At 49.2% G+C, this 16,983-nt stretch overlaps 7 protein-coding genes across 7 annotated transcripts; 3 read left to right on the forward strand and 4 right to left on the reverse strand.

Annotated features, from left to right (window-relative positions):
* Nucleotides 1–860: 860 nt before the first annotated feature.
* Nucleotides 861–2,786, forward strand: N7477_005801 (hexokinase family protein; the record flags this gene model as incomplete). The annotated part of the gene is made up of 2 exons (XM_056967464.1): nucleotides 861–1,498; nucleotides 1,574–2,786. 2 exons carry the CDS (start codon nucleotides 861–863, stop codon nucleotides 2,784–2,786), a joined length of 1,851 nt encoding a protein of 616 aa, XP_056822218.1.
* Nucleotides 2,787–3,695: 909 nt separating this feature from the next.
* N7477_005802 (uncharacterized protein) lies at nucleotides 3,696–4,290 on the reverse strand (the record flags this gene model as incomplete). Its single annotated transcript, XM_056967465.1, has 2 exons — nucleotides 3,696–3,898; nucleotides 4,245–4,290. The coding sequence occupies 2 exons, from the start codon at nucleotides 4,288–4,290 to the stop codon at nucleotides 3,696–3,698; spliced, it is 249 nt and encodes an 82-aa protein (XP_056822219.1).
* Nucleotide 4,291: 1 nt separating this feature from the next.
* N7477_005803 (transcription initiation factor IIA subunit gamma) lies at nucleotides 4,292–4,801 on the forward strand (the record flags this gene model as incomplete). The annotated part of the gene is made up of 3 exons (XM_056967466.1): nucleotides 4,292–4,335; nucleotides 4,388–4,535; nucleotides 4,655–4,801. The coding sequence occupies 3 exons, from the start codon at nucleotides 4,292–4,294 to the stop codon at nucleotides 4,799–4,801; spliced, it is 339 nt and encodes a 112-aa protein (XP_056822220.1).
* A 357-nt stretch (nucleotides 4,802–5,158) lies between these two features.
* Nucleotides 5,159–6,400, forward strand: N7477_005804 (uncharacterized protein; the record flags this gene model as incomplete). The annotated part of the gene is made up of 2 exons (XM_056967467.1): nucleotides 5,159–5,420; nucleotides 5,490–6,400. 2 exons carry the CDS (start codon nucleotides 5,159–5,161, stop codon nucleotides 6,398–6,400), a joined length of 1,173 nt encoding a protein of 390 aa, XP_056822221.1.
* Nucleotides 6,401–6,456: 56 nt separating this feature from the next.
* Nucleotides 6,457–6,982, reverse strand: N7477_005805 (uncharacterized protein; the record flags this gene model as incomplete). Its single annotated transcript, XM_056967468.1, has 2 exons — nucleotides 6,457–6,831; nucleotides 6,902–6,982. 2 exons carry the CDS (start codon nucleotides 6,980–6,982, stop codon nucleotides 6,457–6,459), a joined length of 456 nt encoding a protein of 151 aa, XP_056822222.1.
* Nucleotides 6,983–9,726: 2,744 nt separating this feature from the next.
* Nucleotides 9,727–12,529, reverse strand: N7477_005806 (DUF323 domain protein; the record flags this gene model as incomplete). Its single annotated transcript, XM_056967469.1, has 7 exons — nucleotides 9,727–9,799; nucleotides 9,852–9,933; nucleotides 9,992–10,406; nucleotides 10,448–11,145; nucleotides 11,195–11,410; nucleotides 11,459–12,138; nucleotides 12,234–12,529. 7 exons carry the CDS (start codon nucleotides 12,527–12,529, stop codon nucleotides 9,727–9,729), a joined length of 2,460 nt encoding a protein of 819 aa, XP_056822223.1.
* Nucleotides 12,530–15,224: 2,695 nt separating this feature from the next.
* On the reverse strand, nucleotides 15,225–16,739 carry N7477_005807 (F-box domain protein; the record flags this gene model as incomplete). The annotated part of the gene is made up of 1 exon (XM_056967470.1): nucleotides 15,225–16,739. One exon carries the CDS (start codon nucleotides 16,737–16,739, stop codon nucleotides 15,225–15,227), a length of 1,515 nt encoding a protein of 504 aa, XP_056822224.1.
* Nucleotides 16,740–16,983: the final 244 nt, after the last annotated feature.

The following is a 16,983-nucleotide window of genomic DNA, read 5'->3' on the forward strand; positions in this document are numbered from 1 at the left end:
ATGACAGAAGGGCCGGGGTTTCTAAGTTGTCACGCCCCGGGAAAAGAACAGCGTCGCATCGCCTCGTGTCCTCCGATGGTCGCATCTCCAATAAGCTCCCCTTTATAGGTAGCTAGTCACTTACTTTTTGCCCCAGTGTTATCTATCTCCTAGGTGTACCTAGGCTATGACCTCTCCAGAATACCCAGGGAGACCCCCCCCCCCCATGCACTAGGGGAGGATCCACTTTGATTCTCCGGCAGAATCCAATTTAAATCCCCATCTCCCGAACCATAAACAAAGTGAGTTTATTCTTGTCTTCTTATTTGACCTTGGAGACCACCAGCCCAAAAAAAAGAAAACGGAAGAAAAAAGATACGAGAAAATTGTATACACGTGCCTCAGGCATCCAGAAGGGATAGCAAAGCTGTCATTTATAGCTGGACCTCCCCTGATCCCTGATCGCGTTCCCTTTTGATTTTCCTGCGATTTCTCTCCTTCCATCCTTAAAATTCCAGGGTACGTAAACCCCACAAGATCGGTGCTGGCATGTTCGTCATCTTCCCCCGCAATGCTCCCTGACCGCGTCACCGTGTTTTCCCCGTCCCTTGCAACCTCACTAACGTTGTCAGCCCCCCTTGGGCTTTTTACTTTAATTTTAGCTCGTCGGGCCGCTCGCCGTACTTGCCGTGGTCGTGTCCTTTCTGTACCTGCGCATTCCCTTGTCACCTTGAGGACACGGGCACTGTGAAGGGCACGATCTTCCTTGGCTGCTCACTGTCCATCTGTTCTGCCCGTGAACACCGTTCAGGTTGGGGGTCCGATAGGATTTTTTCTGGTCTCCCTGGGTCTACACCGCTCCTGTTGATCACCACCTTAAAATGGCTTCCGTCAATTCAATATCATCAGGGAAGGACAATGAGGAGGAACGTGACATCATGCATGACGACGTGATCGAGGACGAGGAGCAGGAGGATATCAGCGCAGAGCTGGATGCCTTACAAAGGGAATATTTGGAGTATCAACAGCGACTTGACGATTTTCTATCACCCCTATCTTTAGAGGAGGCGGTTTTGTATAGACTGGCACGCCGCTTCTCCGGCACATACCGGCATTTGGCTCTGACTTCGGATCAGCAGTTTCTGCCGACCCCTGTAACACAGCTCCCTACGGGTGAAGAGACGGGTCGCTACCTTGCCATTGACGTAGGTGGCAGTAACCTGCGTGTTGCATTCATCGAGTTACTAGGCGAGGCTGTTGAATCCGATGTGCGCCCTGCAGATGCTTCAGAGAGGTCGAGGCACACTATTCGCAAAGCTCAGCGCCAGCGAGTGAAACGGACTTTGGAGCGAGCATGGCCAATCCAGGAGCATTTGAAGATGGACAAGGCTGAAGACTTGTTTGCTTGGATTGGGGACTGCATCGCGGAGGTCGTGGCAGAGAGCTTGACCTCGGACGCTACCAAAAAGGATATTCCTGCTGAACTGGATATGGGTATCACATTCAGTTTCCCGATTATGTGAGTGCTCTAAAGTTAGGGCAGATCCAATGACCCATCACTTGAGATGACCATTCGGCGCTAACCATCGATCAGGCAAGAATCGCTGGCTGAAGCTACGCTGATGCCGATGGGTAAAGGCTTTGCTATAACATCTAACCTCGATCTACGTAACATTCTTTTGAATGGATATGAGAAGCACACGAGAAGACCGGATGATGAAGACGAGCCTTCATCCAAACGTCGAAAGCTCTTTGCCCTACCAAAGTTGAAGATCCAGGCTATTACAAACGACACCGTTGCAACTTTGGCCTCGCTCGCATATGCCGTCAAGTCTTTACCCAATAGCCGAGTTGCTATGGGTATCATCGTTGGCACGGGGTGTAACGCTACCATCCCGATGAAACTCAGCGAACTACACGAATCCAAGGCCAAGAGCGTCAATGCAATGGAGCCGTCAGCTGTTCAAACAATCGTCAACACCGAGTGGACCATTTCTGGCGCAGCACCTCCACTGCGAGAATTGAATATCACCACGAAGTGGGACGAGGACTTGGATAAGGCATGTGCACGTCCAGGGTTCCAGCCATTCGAATATATGACGGGAGGTCGTTATATCGGCGAATTGATCCGCCTGATTCTTTTCGATTACCTGACCAACATTGCGGGCCTATCGAAGCGGATTCTTCCGGCTAATCTTATTCAAGAATACGCGTTGACAACGACATATATTTCCGACCATGTCGCACGTGCACGTTCTGATCAAGACCTCGCAATAGACCTAAACCAGTCTCTCCCAACGCCTGAAAGCAGCGACTGGCGCTGGGACGCCCGCACGGCTGGCGCATTCCGAAAAATCGCCCGAGCAGTGCAGCGACGATCGGCCGGGCTAATCGCAGCAGCTGTAATTGGCCTTTTAGCCTGCTGTCGCGAGATCGAGTTAAAGGAGGACAGCCACAGCAATACCCCCGAGACCGCCGCTTCCCCTCTAAGCAACAGCGAAATGCCAGGTCCCGACGCAGCTGCTACGCCAACCCTTCTCAGCAACAATGTTCATGGCCATGTCGTCCCAGTCTTGCAACCCACGCATGCAGACTGGCAATCCGGACCTGAGGAACTCGTGGTCGCGTACACGGGCGGTATTATCCAGCACTACCCGCAATTCAAAGAGATGTGCCAGCAACACATCGATCGACTTATTATGCGCACTGGCCCGCAGCGGGGAGGAAAATCGGTGTTTTTACGAGAAGCCTCTGACGGAGGCGTTATCGGCGCTGGTGTTCTGGCGGGCATGGTTGTCAGCAAGTGAAACCTTTTTCTTATGATTTGGGAAAGGTCTGGGTCCTGCTTTTGAACGGAGTCTATTCGAACGAGTCTTGCATGGGCTAATGTCTTGGTTTGTCTGTTATTTGGACCCGCATAGAAAAATGTCTACGATTTTCTGCCTCAAGAATGCTCTGATGCAATTGCTTCACGAGACATTTCATTCATTTTAGCTGCATACATCCTACATTCGGTCCACGGGTACTTTGATCGCGTTCTAGGCGGACATGAGCGCCAACTGAACTACACCAAAAATTTCTAATCGGTTGGATTATAGCTATGAGAAGACCGGCAATTGGACATGGTAGACAATATTGGAACATTCCGCAAATGCATTATATGATCTTCTCCCTATCTTGACCCAATGAATCCACGACATTGCGATAGCCCATATGATGTGGAAGAGTCTTCAAAGTGGTTCAGACTATTGACTTTGCGGAAGCACGCCACCAAGAAAAACCTGGCAGCTAACTCAAGATCATCTCCGATAGAATTGCACGTCTTCGCATTTACATTAGGCGACCCCATGAGAAGCAGCGTGATGAAAGATGATCAGCGTTGGCTTGCCGAAGTTTACCGGAATTTGTTCGGAAGTAACGCGCATTGTGCCTTTATCTCAAAATCCCAGGCCTCGCTGAGAACCGTTGTTAGGACCAGCAGTTTGGATGCCAAGTGCAGTTCGCGCAAGCTTATTTGACTACCGATTCCAGGATCACGGTTCCTGACGGAAAACTCATGGTCCCTCTTTGCAGATGTGATCCAAGCACGCTTGGTTGAGAATGACTCTCCCACTAATCCATCTCGGCCTGACGGTTGGTTTCTGGTGGCCAATGTTGGGAATAGCTAGTGGCGACATTTCAGATCAGTCGGAACATGTTATTGCGCACGCCCCGTTTCATTGCACTCGGTTGACCGTCTTCATATTCAATTCCGGATGCTCCCCTTCTCCGGACATCTTCTCGAGGCGTTCGCGAAGCTCTGCATCGGCTTGGGCGACCGTCTTGGTATTCTCCGTAGTTTGAGATTTCTTTTCGGGCCTTGACTGGGATTCGCTTTTAGGATTGTTGACTTTGTTTTCAGCACTGGGTGAGCTGTCTTCTACAGAAATTTCCAGTCAATATTACATTGCTGTCGATAGCTGTGTTGTTTATTGCATTTATTCGACGTACCTTTAGAGGCTAATAGAGAAGAAGATGAAAATAAGGATCGAGAGAAAGACTGGTGGAAGCTAGGAGACATACGAGGCCCCGTGAGACTGTTGAAAGAGTATCTGGGCATCATTCTGAGCTTATGAGAAAGGGGTTGAAGTAAGAGCTGTAGTTTTCAAGTTGTCGCAGGACAATTGACGTCAAGCACGATAAGCAAAGAGCCTCCCACGTGATCTCACGTGGATGATCCTCCCCACGATTCACTGGCCGCCGACAACTGAGCGCTCGACACTCACCTCGCCTTCGTTCCATCTCTTCAAGTCGGCTTACTCGCACAGTCATCATGGCCGCTCAGATCGCTTACTACGAGCTGTACCGCGGGAGCAGGTAGGATGGCTACCACAAGCCGGTAACTTCGAAGCTGACTAGATGTGACTAGCCTCGGCCTGTCTTTGACCGATACTCTGGATGATTTGATCAACGAGGGCCGCATCGAGCCGCAGCTCGCCATGAAGATCCTTTCAACATTTGACCGCGTTGTCACCGAAGTTCTGGCGGACAAGGTTCGGGCCAGGCTAACATTCAAGGTGAGTCCTCTTGCCGGAGTCATGCCCAGAGGCTAGGCTAGGCTGCGGCATGACGAGAGTCAGACATCGCTCGTTTCTTTGAAAGAAAAGCTAATTTCCACGCTCTTTTTGCCTCTTAGGGTCACCTTGATACCTACCGATTTTGCGACGAAGTCTGGACATTCCTGATCAAGGACGTCACATTCAAGCTGGACAACCAGACGCAAGTCACGGCTGATAAGGTCAAGATCGTGAGCTGCAACAGCAAGCGCCCGGGAGAGGTTTAAATGGGATACTTATTACGGACGGCGTTTTACACGGGTTGGTTGCATGGCGTTCTACCGGACCCTTGATTCGGGGGGGGGCGGGGGTGCTTTTGTTTCGGCGTTCAAAGGATATCGACTTTGCTGCATTTATTCGTGAATCCATAAAATTGTCGATATGAACCCTGATACCCAATAAACTTGAGGTGTACCAAGCATGTTCCTCATTATTACATCTTGCCAGTGATCGCGTTTAGTAGAATCGACCACGGTCAGTGACCTCATCTTGCCGGCGATCGCAATTTGGTTTCCCCAAACTTTTGCTGCGGACCAGAACCAGTCCGCTCTACCACTTGGAAGGGGATCTTATAGTGCGATACAATGCCTCGGACATTGCCATGGCTACTGGAGCCAAAAGACGAGGCGCGCGTAAAATCGAATTTACCCCCGCGCAAGCGCGTCAAGCGGGAGCTCGAGTCTGACCCCGAAAGAACGCCCAAAGCGCCGCCACAGGAAGAGAGGAGAGATTTCTTCAGATCTTGTAAGTGCACACCTTTCGATGAGATCTCGCTCCAAGCTGACCTCAGGCTCTCTAAGCGCAAAGCCCCCCTACGTCTCCAATCCGGCCATGTCCCTCCGAAGAGTAGGCGCCCACTTCCAGCCCTCCAACGGTTTACAAGAGACTAATGAGTCAAAACTAGATTCTTAGTAGAAGGCCTGGATCATGATGACGCCTGGATAATGGTCGAAGACGAGTTCTACGCAACCGCACAAACATTCACTCAGCACTTACACTATGCCGAGTACATCCGCCGGAAAAAGGATGCGAAGGCGCAAAGTGCGGCACAAAAGGGCGCCATAGAGAGGCCAACAGATGGAAGAACACCCATGTCAAAGGAGCTTCAAAGGAAAAAGGAAGCTGAAGCACAGGCGACGCGCCAGAGAGCTGGAGTCGAGGAGGTTGCGGGCCAAGATGACAAGGATGATACCGATGACGACGATGATGATACTTGGGCTGGGACTCACTTGCATGGTCTTATGACGAGTCCAAATAAGCCACGTTCGTTGCTTGGCATCCATCTGTTGAAGTCTTCTACGAGAGCTGCTGCGGGCTTTGGACAAGCAATCGGGTCGCAGATTGACAATAGGCAGATGGCTTGCAGGTCTCAAACTGCCCGGCTATCGCGAGCTGCAGAAATCCACCATGTGGAGGTTGATGAGGAGACGGCATCGGGCGAAGATGATGATCTCGATGGACATGTCTACACGGCTACTAAACAACAAAGACGATTGGAAAGCAATACTCCAGATCAAAGTTCCGCTTCATCGCCGCCTTCCACAGTTCGGCAACTGAGACATAGGAACACTACATCTGCGGTTGAGAGAGAGATCTCAAGGCCAGCACGGCCGAAGACGCAACTTAAAACCGAATTCAAGTCAAAGGTTCAGATGCTATTTGAGGACCTTGACGAGCTTCCAGAGCCGTCAATATCTAAAAGTTCTAATCCTGAAAAGAAAAGCAGGTCCTCCACCGCAACCCAAAGGTCAGAGGTCTCGCTGGGGGAAAGAAATTTGGAGTCCAAGGAATCCCGCTATAAAGACGTTCCAACTTTCTTAGTGTGATAATACATTCAACCTTCCCTGCACAAACATTAATATTCCACTGAGTGATGGGATCCTCAAGTGTCCCTCGGTTTCTCGTCCGCCGTGGTGTACATTTCCAACTCATTTGATGAAGCCTGCCTCTCATTGCAGCTCACAGGCGTCGCTGAGCGCACAGGGCTCAGCCATCGCGAAGGCCTCAAACGGTCTCGGAACCGGACTGCGACAATCTGACGCTCAATCTCCGGACGTGACTCTGAATCTTGGCCTTGGCCGACGGGGGGCAGGGCGTCATCTCGATACTCGTCTCGTCTTTCGCTGCCTCGTGGCTCTTCTGGGACGTCAGGGTGCTGTGATGGTGTCAGAACTGATAGCTCGACCGGGTTTTGCTTGGGCGACACGACTGACTCGGCGTCCGAGAAACAGGCGGGCAATCTCTTCCTTGCGGAAGTCTGTTGGGCTTGACTTTACCCGCAATTGTGTCAGTAGACCTTCAACTTTGTGTGGCTTGGTGCAACTTACAATGTGAAGGATCCTTCCCTGCTTGCTTGAGCGTGTGAATGGTGACTTGATGCACCGGTAAATCTGGCGGAAGCAATCCATGTTGTATTATTATTATGCTGAACCGTGAGTTGATTTCGAGATTCAACTAGGGCGTTATGCGGCGAAACCAGATCAAACGCGTTGAGTTGGCGCAATGGAGCAGGTCCGAAATTATTGAGTTGAAAACAATAAAAGACAGAGAAACACGCTTCGGCGTTGAAACACAAATGCTATAAAAGAAAAATGAGGGACAATGCGAAAATGAAGGACTGATGATGGAAAAAATGGCGACAACAGAGAAACAAAAAGGCACGAAAGCAGGCGCTATGCCATTGGGATGTTGAAAATCTTGGAAGTGAAACTGCGGCCAAGCCACGGTACATATAGCGGGCGTGTTCGGGGGCCAAGTGCCTGCAGTATGCACATCCATACTAACCACGGCTTTTCAGGGACTGATCATCCCCAATTGTGCAAGTGGAGTTCTTTGGCATGGGCTAGGGCCTGACGGGACTCGGTATTGCCTCCCTTTCATGGGTCTGTGACACATTCCATCTCCCCTGCGGCGACCGGCTAGCATCTCCTTCTATCCCGCGGAATAGATCCGATGGCCGGGTACCCGAGATCTATGGCGTTTTGCCTGGTGCCTTGTGCCTTGTGCCTTGTGCTAGGTGCTTGGTGTTTCGTATTTCGTGCCTGTCGTGGCACTCATGCAGGTACTATCGCCAGTATGGAGTACAGCCACGGTCCCTTGAATCTCCGAGCATCCCAGCAGATCGTCGATACTATTGTAGCATGTACCAGAGGGTCATCATGACCTGCAGCCTGCAGGGAAGAAAATGTACGGAAACCCGTGCATAAGAGGCACTCGGCGGCACTCGGAGTGGAGTGCCAGCCAGAAAGAGCAAAAGGGCGAAAAGGCCCAGTCGGGCCTCGTGCCCCAGAAACGCTCGACTTCATTCCTGTCCCTTTCCGTCGATTATTGGCCCTTAAGTTTTTCTGCCTAGTGGGTATTTCGATCCTAACGGTGCCGAGACAAGCGCTGTTTGCCGGGTCGGACATGCGCATGGAAGGAGACTGCAAATACCGCTGAAAGGCGAAGTACCCTTGAGTCGAGTCTCCTATTGAGAGCGATAGTCGCTCTTCCTTCCTATACACCACAAAACTCAATACAATCTCGAATCATGCTCATTATTGTCTGTCTTTCCATGGTTGGAGTGGGCATGGGCAAAGTCAATGCCTATCGTGAATGCACCGTCGATCTCATATCGCTCCAGTCACTGTCGATCCATCATGAATTCGTCGCTGACAGAGATGATCGGAATCTCGGCATTACTTGGGTAATGTGATGTCTTCCTGCGGCGATAACGCTCCGACTTAAACTTTGTTTCCGATTGCGGTATACTTGCTTCGAAGCACTGATTCTTCCACATCATGAACCACGCCAGCTTCGTCACTTGCCGCAAGGACTTCCTTGTAAATACTTCCTCCACATACATCATGATAACCACTTGGCCCAGTCCTTGACTCCCTCAGAGGGGAAACACATCCTAGCCACTCATACTTCCATACAATGCCACTTCCACGGGGACATCGTGGACCTAATCCCTAGCCCAGCATCGCCACATCAAAATCATCAAACCTGGTGCAAATAAGGAGAGCCAAAAGGATAAATCGTCTTCCTTGCGGCCAAAAAGACTGGGCAAGGTTCGCGAATTTTTTTTCTTTTTCGCGTCTCCCTTGCGTCGGAGCAATGCCGAACCCAACACCTCACAGGAGCTGAACAGTCGGCCCCGTCGCGCAAGCTTAACACAGTCACACATTCCAAAACCCGCACAGAAAAGATTCAAGGACTCTCCGGTGAAAAGAAACGCGCTATACAAGAAACTAATTTCCGCAGATAACCTAAACCACCCTGATTCAAATGTCAGGTAAATAGGCATCTGTTTGCTGCCACACAACAAAGCCCCAAACGCGAAATATCGAATACAGGGATACCTTATCGACATCCACAGCGTCGTCATCAGGGGGACCAACTTCCCAGTTAGCAACAAACCCTAAATTTGATATCACGTCCTATAATTAGTCTTTAATAGTTTCGAAGTTTTCAAATTTCCCGGTATTGTCGACCCCCCGCGACTGCGATGCAACTCGATGGCCAATACGTACAATTCCGTAATCGTCAAGGCAATATAACCCCGGACCACTGGTATGTAGTTGAGCGGTAAAGAAGAGACCCCTAGCACTTGAGATATGTTGGACCCGCGGAGCCTAGATATTTGTCCCGACAGTCTGGCTAGTGCTACTGCATTCCTGGCCTACATTCATCGAAAATTCCACATCGCCTCCTAGGGGTTACCGCTTTCGGTCTTTCCTTGCGCTGGTGTCTCCATTCTTGAGACTCCGGTCGGGGTCTGGAAGGGCGGATTGTAGTGAAGAAAGGGTCATCGAAGATGACATCTGGATGTCGTCGATGAAAGGGTCACTATCTTGTTTCCCTCGGTTTCGCAATGTTACATTGGTAATGACGGCTTTTCGTGCTTGCTATGTGTCCACTTGCATCCCGTTATCTAGAAATATATGTAGAAGTCATGGCGTAGACAATGTAAGATTCTAGGCTCATATATACGTAACGGATACTGACTAATAACTCTTGACATTTTCTTTCCTCTTCCCTGCCAGCTTTTCCTCGCGTTTCGTACACATTACTTTTTTCGATCGAACTTGCAACAATAGAGAGGAACGTTGGGAATTGTGAAGAGCTGTCAAGTCGCCCCATTTGCAATAGGCCATCAAATGGGAGCTATTTACATAGAAACATCCTTAACCAGACGAGCGCCCGCCCACGCATACAAATAGTTACGTTGGTACCAATTCACGCTATATTGTTAGCTGTTTTCTTTGGGTTTGGGTGGGTTTATAGGTGACTTACAACGAAGATCGGCCCGCAATGCGGGGGAAAGTCGCCCATGATCCACCGAGGATGATGTTATGTTTCCCATCGAAGAAGTCCGCTATAGCCCGGTAAGCATTTTGAAGCCAGTTTCAGTGTAGTGAATCGGGAAGACTTACAAGTATAGCCGGGATAGATTTCCATGGCTTCGAACCCTTCGTGCGGCACAAGAGGGGAGCTGGTCCACTCCCAAACACCACCCATTTCACCCTGGCCGGCAAGCTTGTCGCCGTTCGGGGTGACTGGAACTGGATGCCAGTTCTTAAAGCCAATGTTGGACCCTTCAAGGTCCCGGAATAAAGATGGCGCAGCATGGTTGACTCCGTTGGAGGAAGAGCTGCCAGCACCGTTGCTTATCTGTGATGTGCGCTGCTCAGTGGCCTTCAGACCGTTAGGGGTGCCATTAGATGTTTGAGCTCGAAGCTTGTCCGAATATGCGTAGATGCTCTTCGCCTCCTCAAATGTGGGGATACGACAGCCCATCCATTTAGCATATTTCTCAACTTCATCATATGACGAGATCAACGGCCAGTCCTGCGCAAGGCCAAGGGGACAGGCCCGAACACAGTGCGAACCGCGAAGTTTTTCAAGAAGTCCTCGGTCGCGTTGGGGCTTGACCGGGTGATACCGTTGGTAATGGCGTAATTTTCATCTTCGCAGACCAGCTTCCACGAGGCGGGATATCCCTGGATACCATTGACCTGCAAGTACTTGGCATACTCCCCGTTCGTAATCGGCCGAGCCTGAGCTTCGAATGCATGCACAGAAATAGTTCGCTGGGGCTTTTCAATATCCCAGCCGAAGGATTCCATGGGCATAGCTTTGTCGTTGGGATCGTTGAGGCCGATCTCCAACGTTTGCTGTGGGATGTGGAACCAGGAGTTGGGCTTCTTGTTCTTCTTTGCCATCCAAGACATGTGTGCGAAGTCAGGTGGGTCGGCTCCGATAGGTGGGAGAATTCTGTCACTCTGTAAGAGCATGTAGAGGAAGGTCTCTAGATGCATTGCCTCGTGCTCGAAACCGATCCAGAGAGCTTCTCCGACAGTTCGGTCCTCCATAGCTGATCCATCCTCAAGCAGAGATCGGGCTCTACCCCTCACTCGCTCTTGATAATCTAGAATCTCGTCGAGAGGTGGCCATTCATCAGGAATCTCGCTATGAGCGTGACATTGTTCTGGGTCCTCAACATCGGGGTCAATGCCGCGTTCAAAGATCTGCTGGTAGTATTTTGGCTCAGTTGGCCGTCCTTGTAAAGCTCGAGTCATGTGAATATCTACTGCTGTTAGTATACGACGTGAATTTGGAAGCATGAACAGGCGTACCGAAGAATGTTGGGATGTGACCGAGGTAGAAAATCAGTTCATTTCGCAACTTGATAGGCTTCGAATGAAGATCATCACGAGGAACCATGGCTTTGGTCACGATATCCCATGCAGTCCAGAGCGACTGAAAATCTCCAAGGCTTGGGACTGGTTGAGCTGCGTACTGGGAAGGCTGCGTGGGGTGCTCAAGAGTAGCAGGTGACAGCATGTGAATGTCTAAAGCCCTGTTAGAATCATGTGGACATAGGAGATCAGACAACATACGGTAGTCATCGGTAGAGTTGCCAAATTCAACTTGGGGGATCAATCCTGCGCGACGGCATAGCTCATCTCGATCATCACGACCATATTTCCACGCTTCCTCGAAGATGAGTTTCTCTCCCTTGGCAATTGTGACGTCGTTAATGGTGACATTGACCTTCGGTACGTAGAAAGCTTGATGGCGGCCCTCGACCGGGTCGTAGCCGGTCAAAATCTCCCACTCGGCCGGCTTGAACGCTTCAAACCCAAGGACGGCATTTGCATGAGCTAATCCGTTTTCGTAGAATTGACGAGTGATGCCTTTGGAGTCATTGTAGGCTTTGAAGACCTTTTCCGGAGTCTTACAAGCATCCAGTCCGATCAGCAGGAAGTCGGACGGTTTCAATGCTTTGGCAAAGCCGCCAAGGAAATCCGCCGCCTCGGGGCGACTGAAGTTTCCCATAGAGGATCCCATAGATAACACAACGGTCGGTCTTGTGCAATTTTCAGGTCTCTTTAACCAATCCAGGGCGTCATCATATGTGCCATGAAGGCCGTGAAGACCGACATAGTCGAACTTCTCGGGGGAGATTTCAGCAAAGGTTCGTTGCAGTTCGACCAGAGAAAGGTCGAGAGCGTAATAGTCAACCTTCTTCTCCATCCGTTCACATTCTCGCAGGAGGATCTCAACCTTGCGTAGATTTCTAGGAAACGTTAGAAGCTGTACGAAACACGGCGATCCAGTTTCGAGTAATGAATTCTCTCTTAGCTACGGATCTGGAGTGCAAGGACAACAGACCCACTACCAAGCTCAATCAGTTGCGCATTCTCTGGAATTCGTTCCACGATCCTCTTTGCATGTGTATTTAAGACATCAATCTCCGCATTGGTGAGGTAATATTCGTCCAAGAAGGTGATTTTCTCGAACAGTTTCAGGCCCTTGGCGTCGTAGAGCAAGAGGGTGGGAAACGAACGTCTCTTGCCCTTTGGCGGATCGATTTTCTTGAACAAATCGTCTACCAAGCTGAACTTCAAGTCATCCTGATGAATGTCAACAATGCTGACTGCATCATTGAGAACTGCCGTTGGCGACATCTTGCAGATACTGGCAAGCGCTTTACGGGACGAACACGAACAGTAATTGCTGGAAGATATGTCGAAATGCACTAGGTGGGAAGCTGCCCGTGTTAAAAACAAAGCGGAAGGCGCGGAGAACAAGCTTTCAATCGAATGGTTCCCAGTTGAGTGGACCTTAAAACCTCGGATGGTCGAAATCAACTCAATGACGAATGATCGCAGCACCAGGTGGACCCAGGGTAAGCCGTCGTACAGCTGAATAACCAGTCACCTTCTCAGCTAAGAACGACACTAGCGATGCAAACAATGTAAATGCATCAAAGGAGAGACTAATCTCGAAGCTACGGAGGGTTGGTGACCGATTCGACCTAGATGGGTTCCCCGACCCGGTTTTGAGCCGTTCATCATGTTTGCACCCAGGAACCCCGCAAGTCTAGATCGTCTGGCATGATTCCACTTGGTCAGATTGGACAATCGTCGGTTGACTCATCCGTGGATCCCCGTCTGACGTTGATTAATACCACCCTGTATGCATGGGAGCCTGTTGGCGGCAATCGCGATGTGGGGGAGCTTCACGGACGTGAGGTCATAGCGCTGTTGCTCCATTTGCACCATTTGCACCGTTTGCATTTTGCTATGTTTGCATATTTTGGTTCATGCGTTCCATTTGCCATGTTTGCCATGTTTGTCCTATTCGCCATTCTAACGTGGTCGGTAAGCGAGCTGCGCATGTAAGCGAGCTGCGCACCCCAAAATACCATTGTAAATGAGATATTTTAAACACTTATATTTCAACACCGAAACATTATCTTCCCTTCAAACTTTGTATAAGACTATATCTAATTATTAGGAATACTTCATATAAGCTTGAAGCAAATTAAAGACTCAATTTATCGCATTACCGAAAAATACCTTGTATTTTTGCGATTTGAGGCTTAAATATATATATCTTGACCACGAAGTCTTACTAGGTCTTTATATCTTGCTGATAGACTCGATGAGCTATATAAAGTCTAATTTCTTTGGCATCATCCTATAACAGCCTATCGTTGTTGAGATTCGATATTGTAATTTATCGCCTTTACTATGGTGTTTTGGGGTGCGCAGCTCGCTTACATGCGCAGCTCGCTTACCGACCACGTTAATGGGACGAAGCACCTTATCTCTTCAGATATTCCTTCTCAAAATGTCTTTGGGTTTTCCCGTATGCTAAAAAGTAAAGCCTATCTATCAACGGGCCGATCTATTCGACTGACCGATTTTTCCCATTGACAGCCTCTCAGGAGCATGAGAATTCATAAGGCATTGTCGTCACATGAACAAGGCGATCATTGTTCACTCGGTGCTCGACTTATAGGGATACACTGTTCAATGGGTTGAAAGAATTTTTTGCCTGGAAAATTTTTCGCCCTTATCTGTTCACGGTCTCTCCTGAAACACAATGAATCACTGTGAAGCCGATCGAGTCAAGAACAAAGTAGTCTCAAGCAATCCGAATGCCCAGACATAGGAGCTACGAACTGGCCGCCATGAGACATGTATAAAGCTTTGACCCGTCTTTAAATTTCATAACTTCTTTCTCAACTCAAGAACTGTACCACTTACAGTGATATTCGAAATCAGTTTTACCTTCACTTTCTCTCTCTTCGTTTCCCAAGGCCCCACACATAACGCACTAGCCCGTATTAGGAAATCTTCCGCCAGCCTTGCATTTATCGATGTACCTTGGATGAGCTGGCGTAAATTACAGTAATCTCATCTTTTGAAAATGGCGAATTTCCTTGTCTCAGATCACAAATGCTCCTTGTTCCTAGTCATTATTTTCATTATTGTATCTACCAATGACACATTTCCATGAACTTGAGCGCTTCAAAAGCTGATGATTAATCACAATCTATTGAGACCAGATGGATAATGAGAATTCCATAAAACTATGTAAGGAGTGTCTGAGTCTTCAATTGATGAAACACTAAATGTTGGAGCCGGAGAAATTATTACAATCTTCAGTTGATGAAGATATACTTGCCAGGCTGTCAGTTTGACATCGTAACGACAGCCTAGGTTGATATCAGTGAACGGTCATCCTTGTCGGTTTATTCCAAGTCAAAGATGATCAGAATTGGTGTCGTATCTTGAAGAAGCCCACTTCGTCCTTGTTAGGGCGTAAAGAAGCTGCTCTGCCAGGTCAAGTGGGCGGCACTAAAAGCGGGAAATTTAATTTTGAAGCGGGTCAATTAGGCATCATTATGCTTCGAAATGCGACTTCCGCGTTTTTGTAGTTTCAGTCCCTGCCCCAGCCCCAGCAGAGAAGCTCTTTCTTGGCAGAAATTGCCTCCTCTCCTACCGACCGATTTGTATGAGCCGTGAAATCAGCGGGCTCGTCTTGCCCAGGTCCGAGGAAACAAAGAAACTACGAGATCATTTCTCCAAAGGCGGCCACGAGCTCTTAGGATTGATCTACAGGCCTAGAAAATGGAGAGGCAAAGGCGGGAATCGTTTCCATTCCTTTCTATTGCACTAAATGCCAGTATGACGGAGTAACTTACAAAGTTAGTTCAATGGCATCCCTTTAGAATAATAGTCTTCCTACATCCGGCAACCGAATTGAATTAGCTTGACCATTGAAGTTCATATTCAAAACGTATTATCAAAAGAAAGAGAAAATTCGGCCATGACAGAGATCTTCAAAAGAATCCTTAAACACTCCACGGCACTATGGAGGTCCATAAAGCGCTCTCCGAGAATCCCTCCACCGCATAAACTCAAGAGAGCCTTTAGGTCGTCCCCGCCCCCTGATCAATGGCCGAAACACAAGCCCTTTCTTCAATTCTTCGCGATTGAAGCTCCTGGTATGCACTTGCCTCCCTCCACCCGTCGAGAAGCTTTTCCAAAGCGGTGGCTGATCGGTGTCCCAAATCGGTTGTAGATTCACCATCCCATCGACTTCCTGCTTGCCATCCTCTTCCTGCCTATGTTTTCCATACAAGTTCGAGAAGCTGAGGTCGTCTAGCCTTGGCATCGATTGGTCTAGATGAGAAAAAATGGGTGTCCATGACCCAGTGGTCAAAGTACACTCATGCAACGTGAAAGAGCGGAGGTCGGGATGCTTCTGGAGAAATAGCAGAATCGATTCCCCTTTTGCCAGGAATCCAGAAAGTGCACATTTTTCCAGTATCGGGAACTGGGCTTCATGGGCAATACTTTCAAGGATCCGGTCGTAGCTGTCCAACGTCCCGTCTTCCAGGGCATGACGGAAAGATAAATCCAGCTCTCGAAGAGCAGGCGCAGACTTGAGTAGGGATGTAATCCCCGGTGTCCCATCAACTAGCACTGCACGAGGATCATCGCGTGATAAATGACCCTCTGGTGTGTCGTCATCTGGTTCGAGAACGTTAAGAGCATTGGCAAAGTCAAGAGCATTCTGTACCTCCGCAGACATACTCAGCTGGAGTGATTCCAGGCCCTTGTTCAGTATCCCTAGCTGCTTTGGGTTGAGACCTAATGCATAGGTGGTGATATCACCAGATGGAATGCAGCATCTAGGAGTACTGCGATATGCATTGAGTTTCTTCACCGAGGTCCCGCTCTGCACCATAGCTGTCATAACCAAAGAGAATACGTAGGATGCTCGCATCCAGAGCGGATGCCACTGATCATTACAAGTCGATTCTCTCTGCGTACGTCCGACGATGACCGCACCATCTAAATGGATAGAATCCAACTCGCCAAACCCTTTGAGCGCAAGTTGAAGAAGTTCAATCATCTCGCTCGACGACTCATTAGCTCTTGCTCTTCGCTGTCCTCTTAACCAGGTCAGATTGGATTTGACGTTTGAGAGTTCCTCGGGGGAATAGGCGACCCGAGTCGCTGTAATAAAGTGCCCGTGGGATTGTCGCACAGTGCGTTTTCCACATTTCACGTTCTTCTCCAATTCGGACGAGTCCAGGCTTGTGGCCAGGAAGGTCAGAGAATAGATCAGGTTGCTGAGGGCAGGATTGCAAGCCAAGGCATGAAGAGAATGAAGATTCTGCGACGATACAGCGAAAATGGGTTGTTGAATAGAGCCTAAAAACCGGGGTCCGATGCACTTTTCTGCGAGCTTTCGGTCTGTTAGACGAAGAGCCTTGACCGTGTCGAGATCCAGATATGTGAGGATTATCTCGAAGACTTCTGGAGGCAGTGTGGTCCAGTCCATAATAGGGGATGGATTTCGCTCTGCGTTGAACATTTTAATGAGCAAGATGGAGTGAAGTTGAAAGGTGAAATCCACGCGCTTCTGAGGGGTTGTTTGGGGCCGTCTGCATTTTTGGGTTCCGCAAATCAATCCGTGAGAATCTGGAGGTAAACTGATTTCGAATATTACTGTAGGGCAGAACGCTTCATCGCACTGTCCGCCACCGGTGTGGGTGGATGACTGACTTGGCAATGACTCGTGTGGTTGAAAGAGGTAAGAATATTCTAAATGCCGAGAG

This window comes from Penicillium maclennaniae, assembly GCF_028827695.1.
Source record: "Penicillium maclennaniae strain IBT 15551 chromosome Unknown utg000005l:1.0-2652337.0:1.0-2654196.0, whole genome shotgun sequence".
Classification (NCBI taxonomy): domain Eukaryota; kingdom Fungi; phylum Ascomycota; class Eurotiomycetes; order Eurotiales; family Aspergillaceae; genus Penicillium; species Penicillium maclennaniae.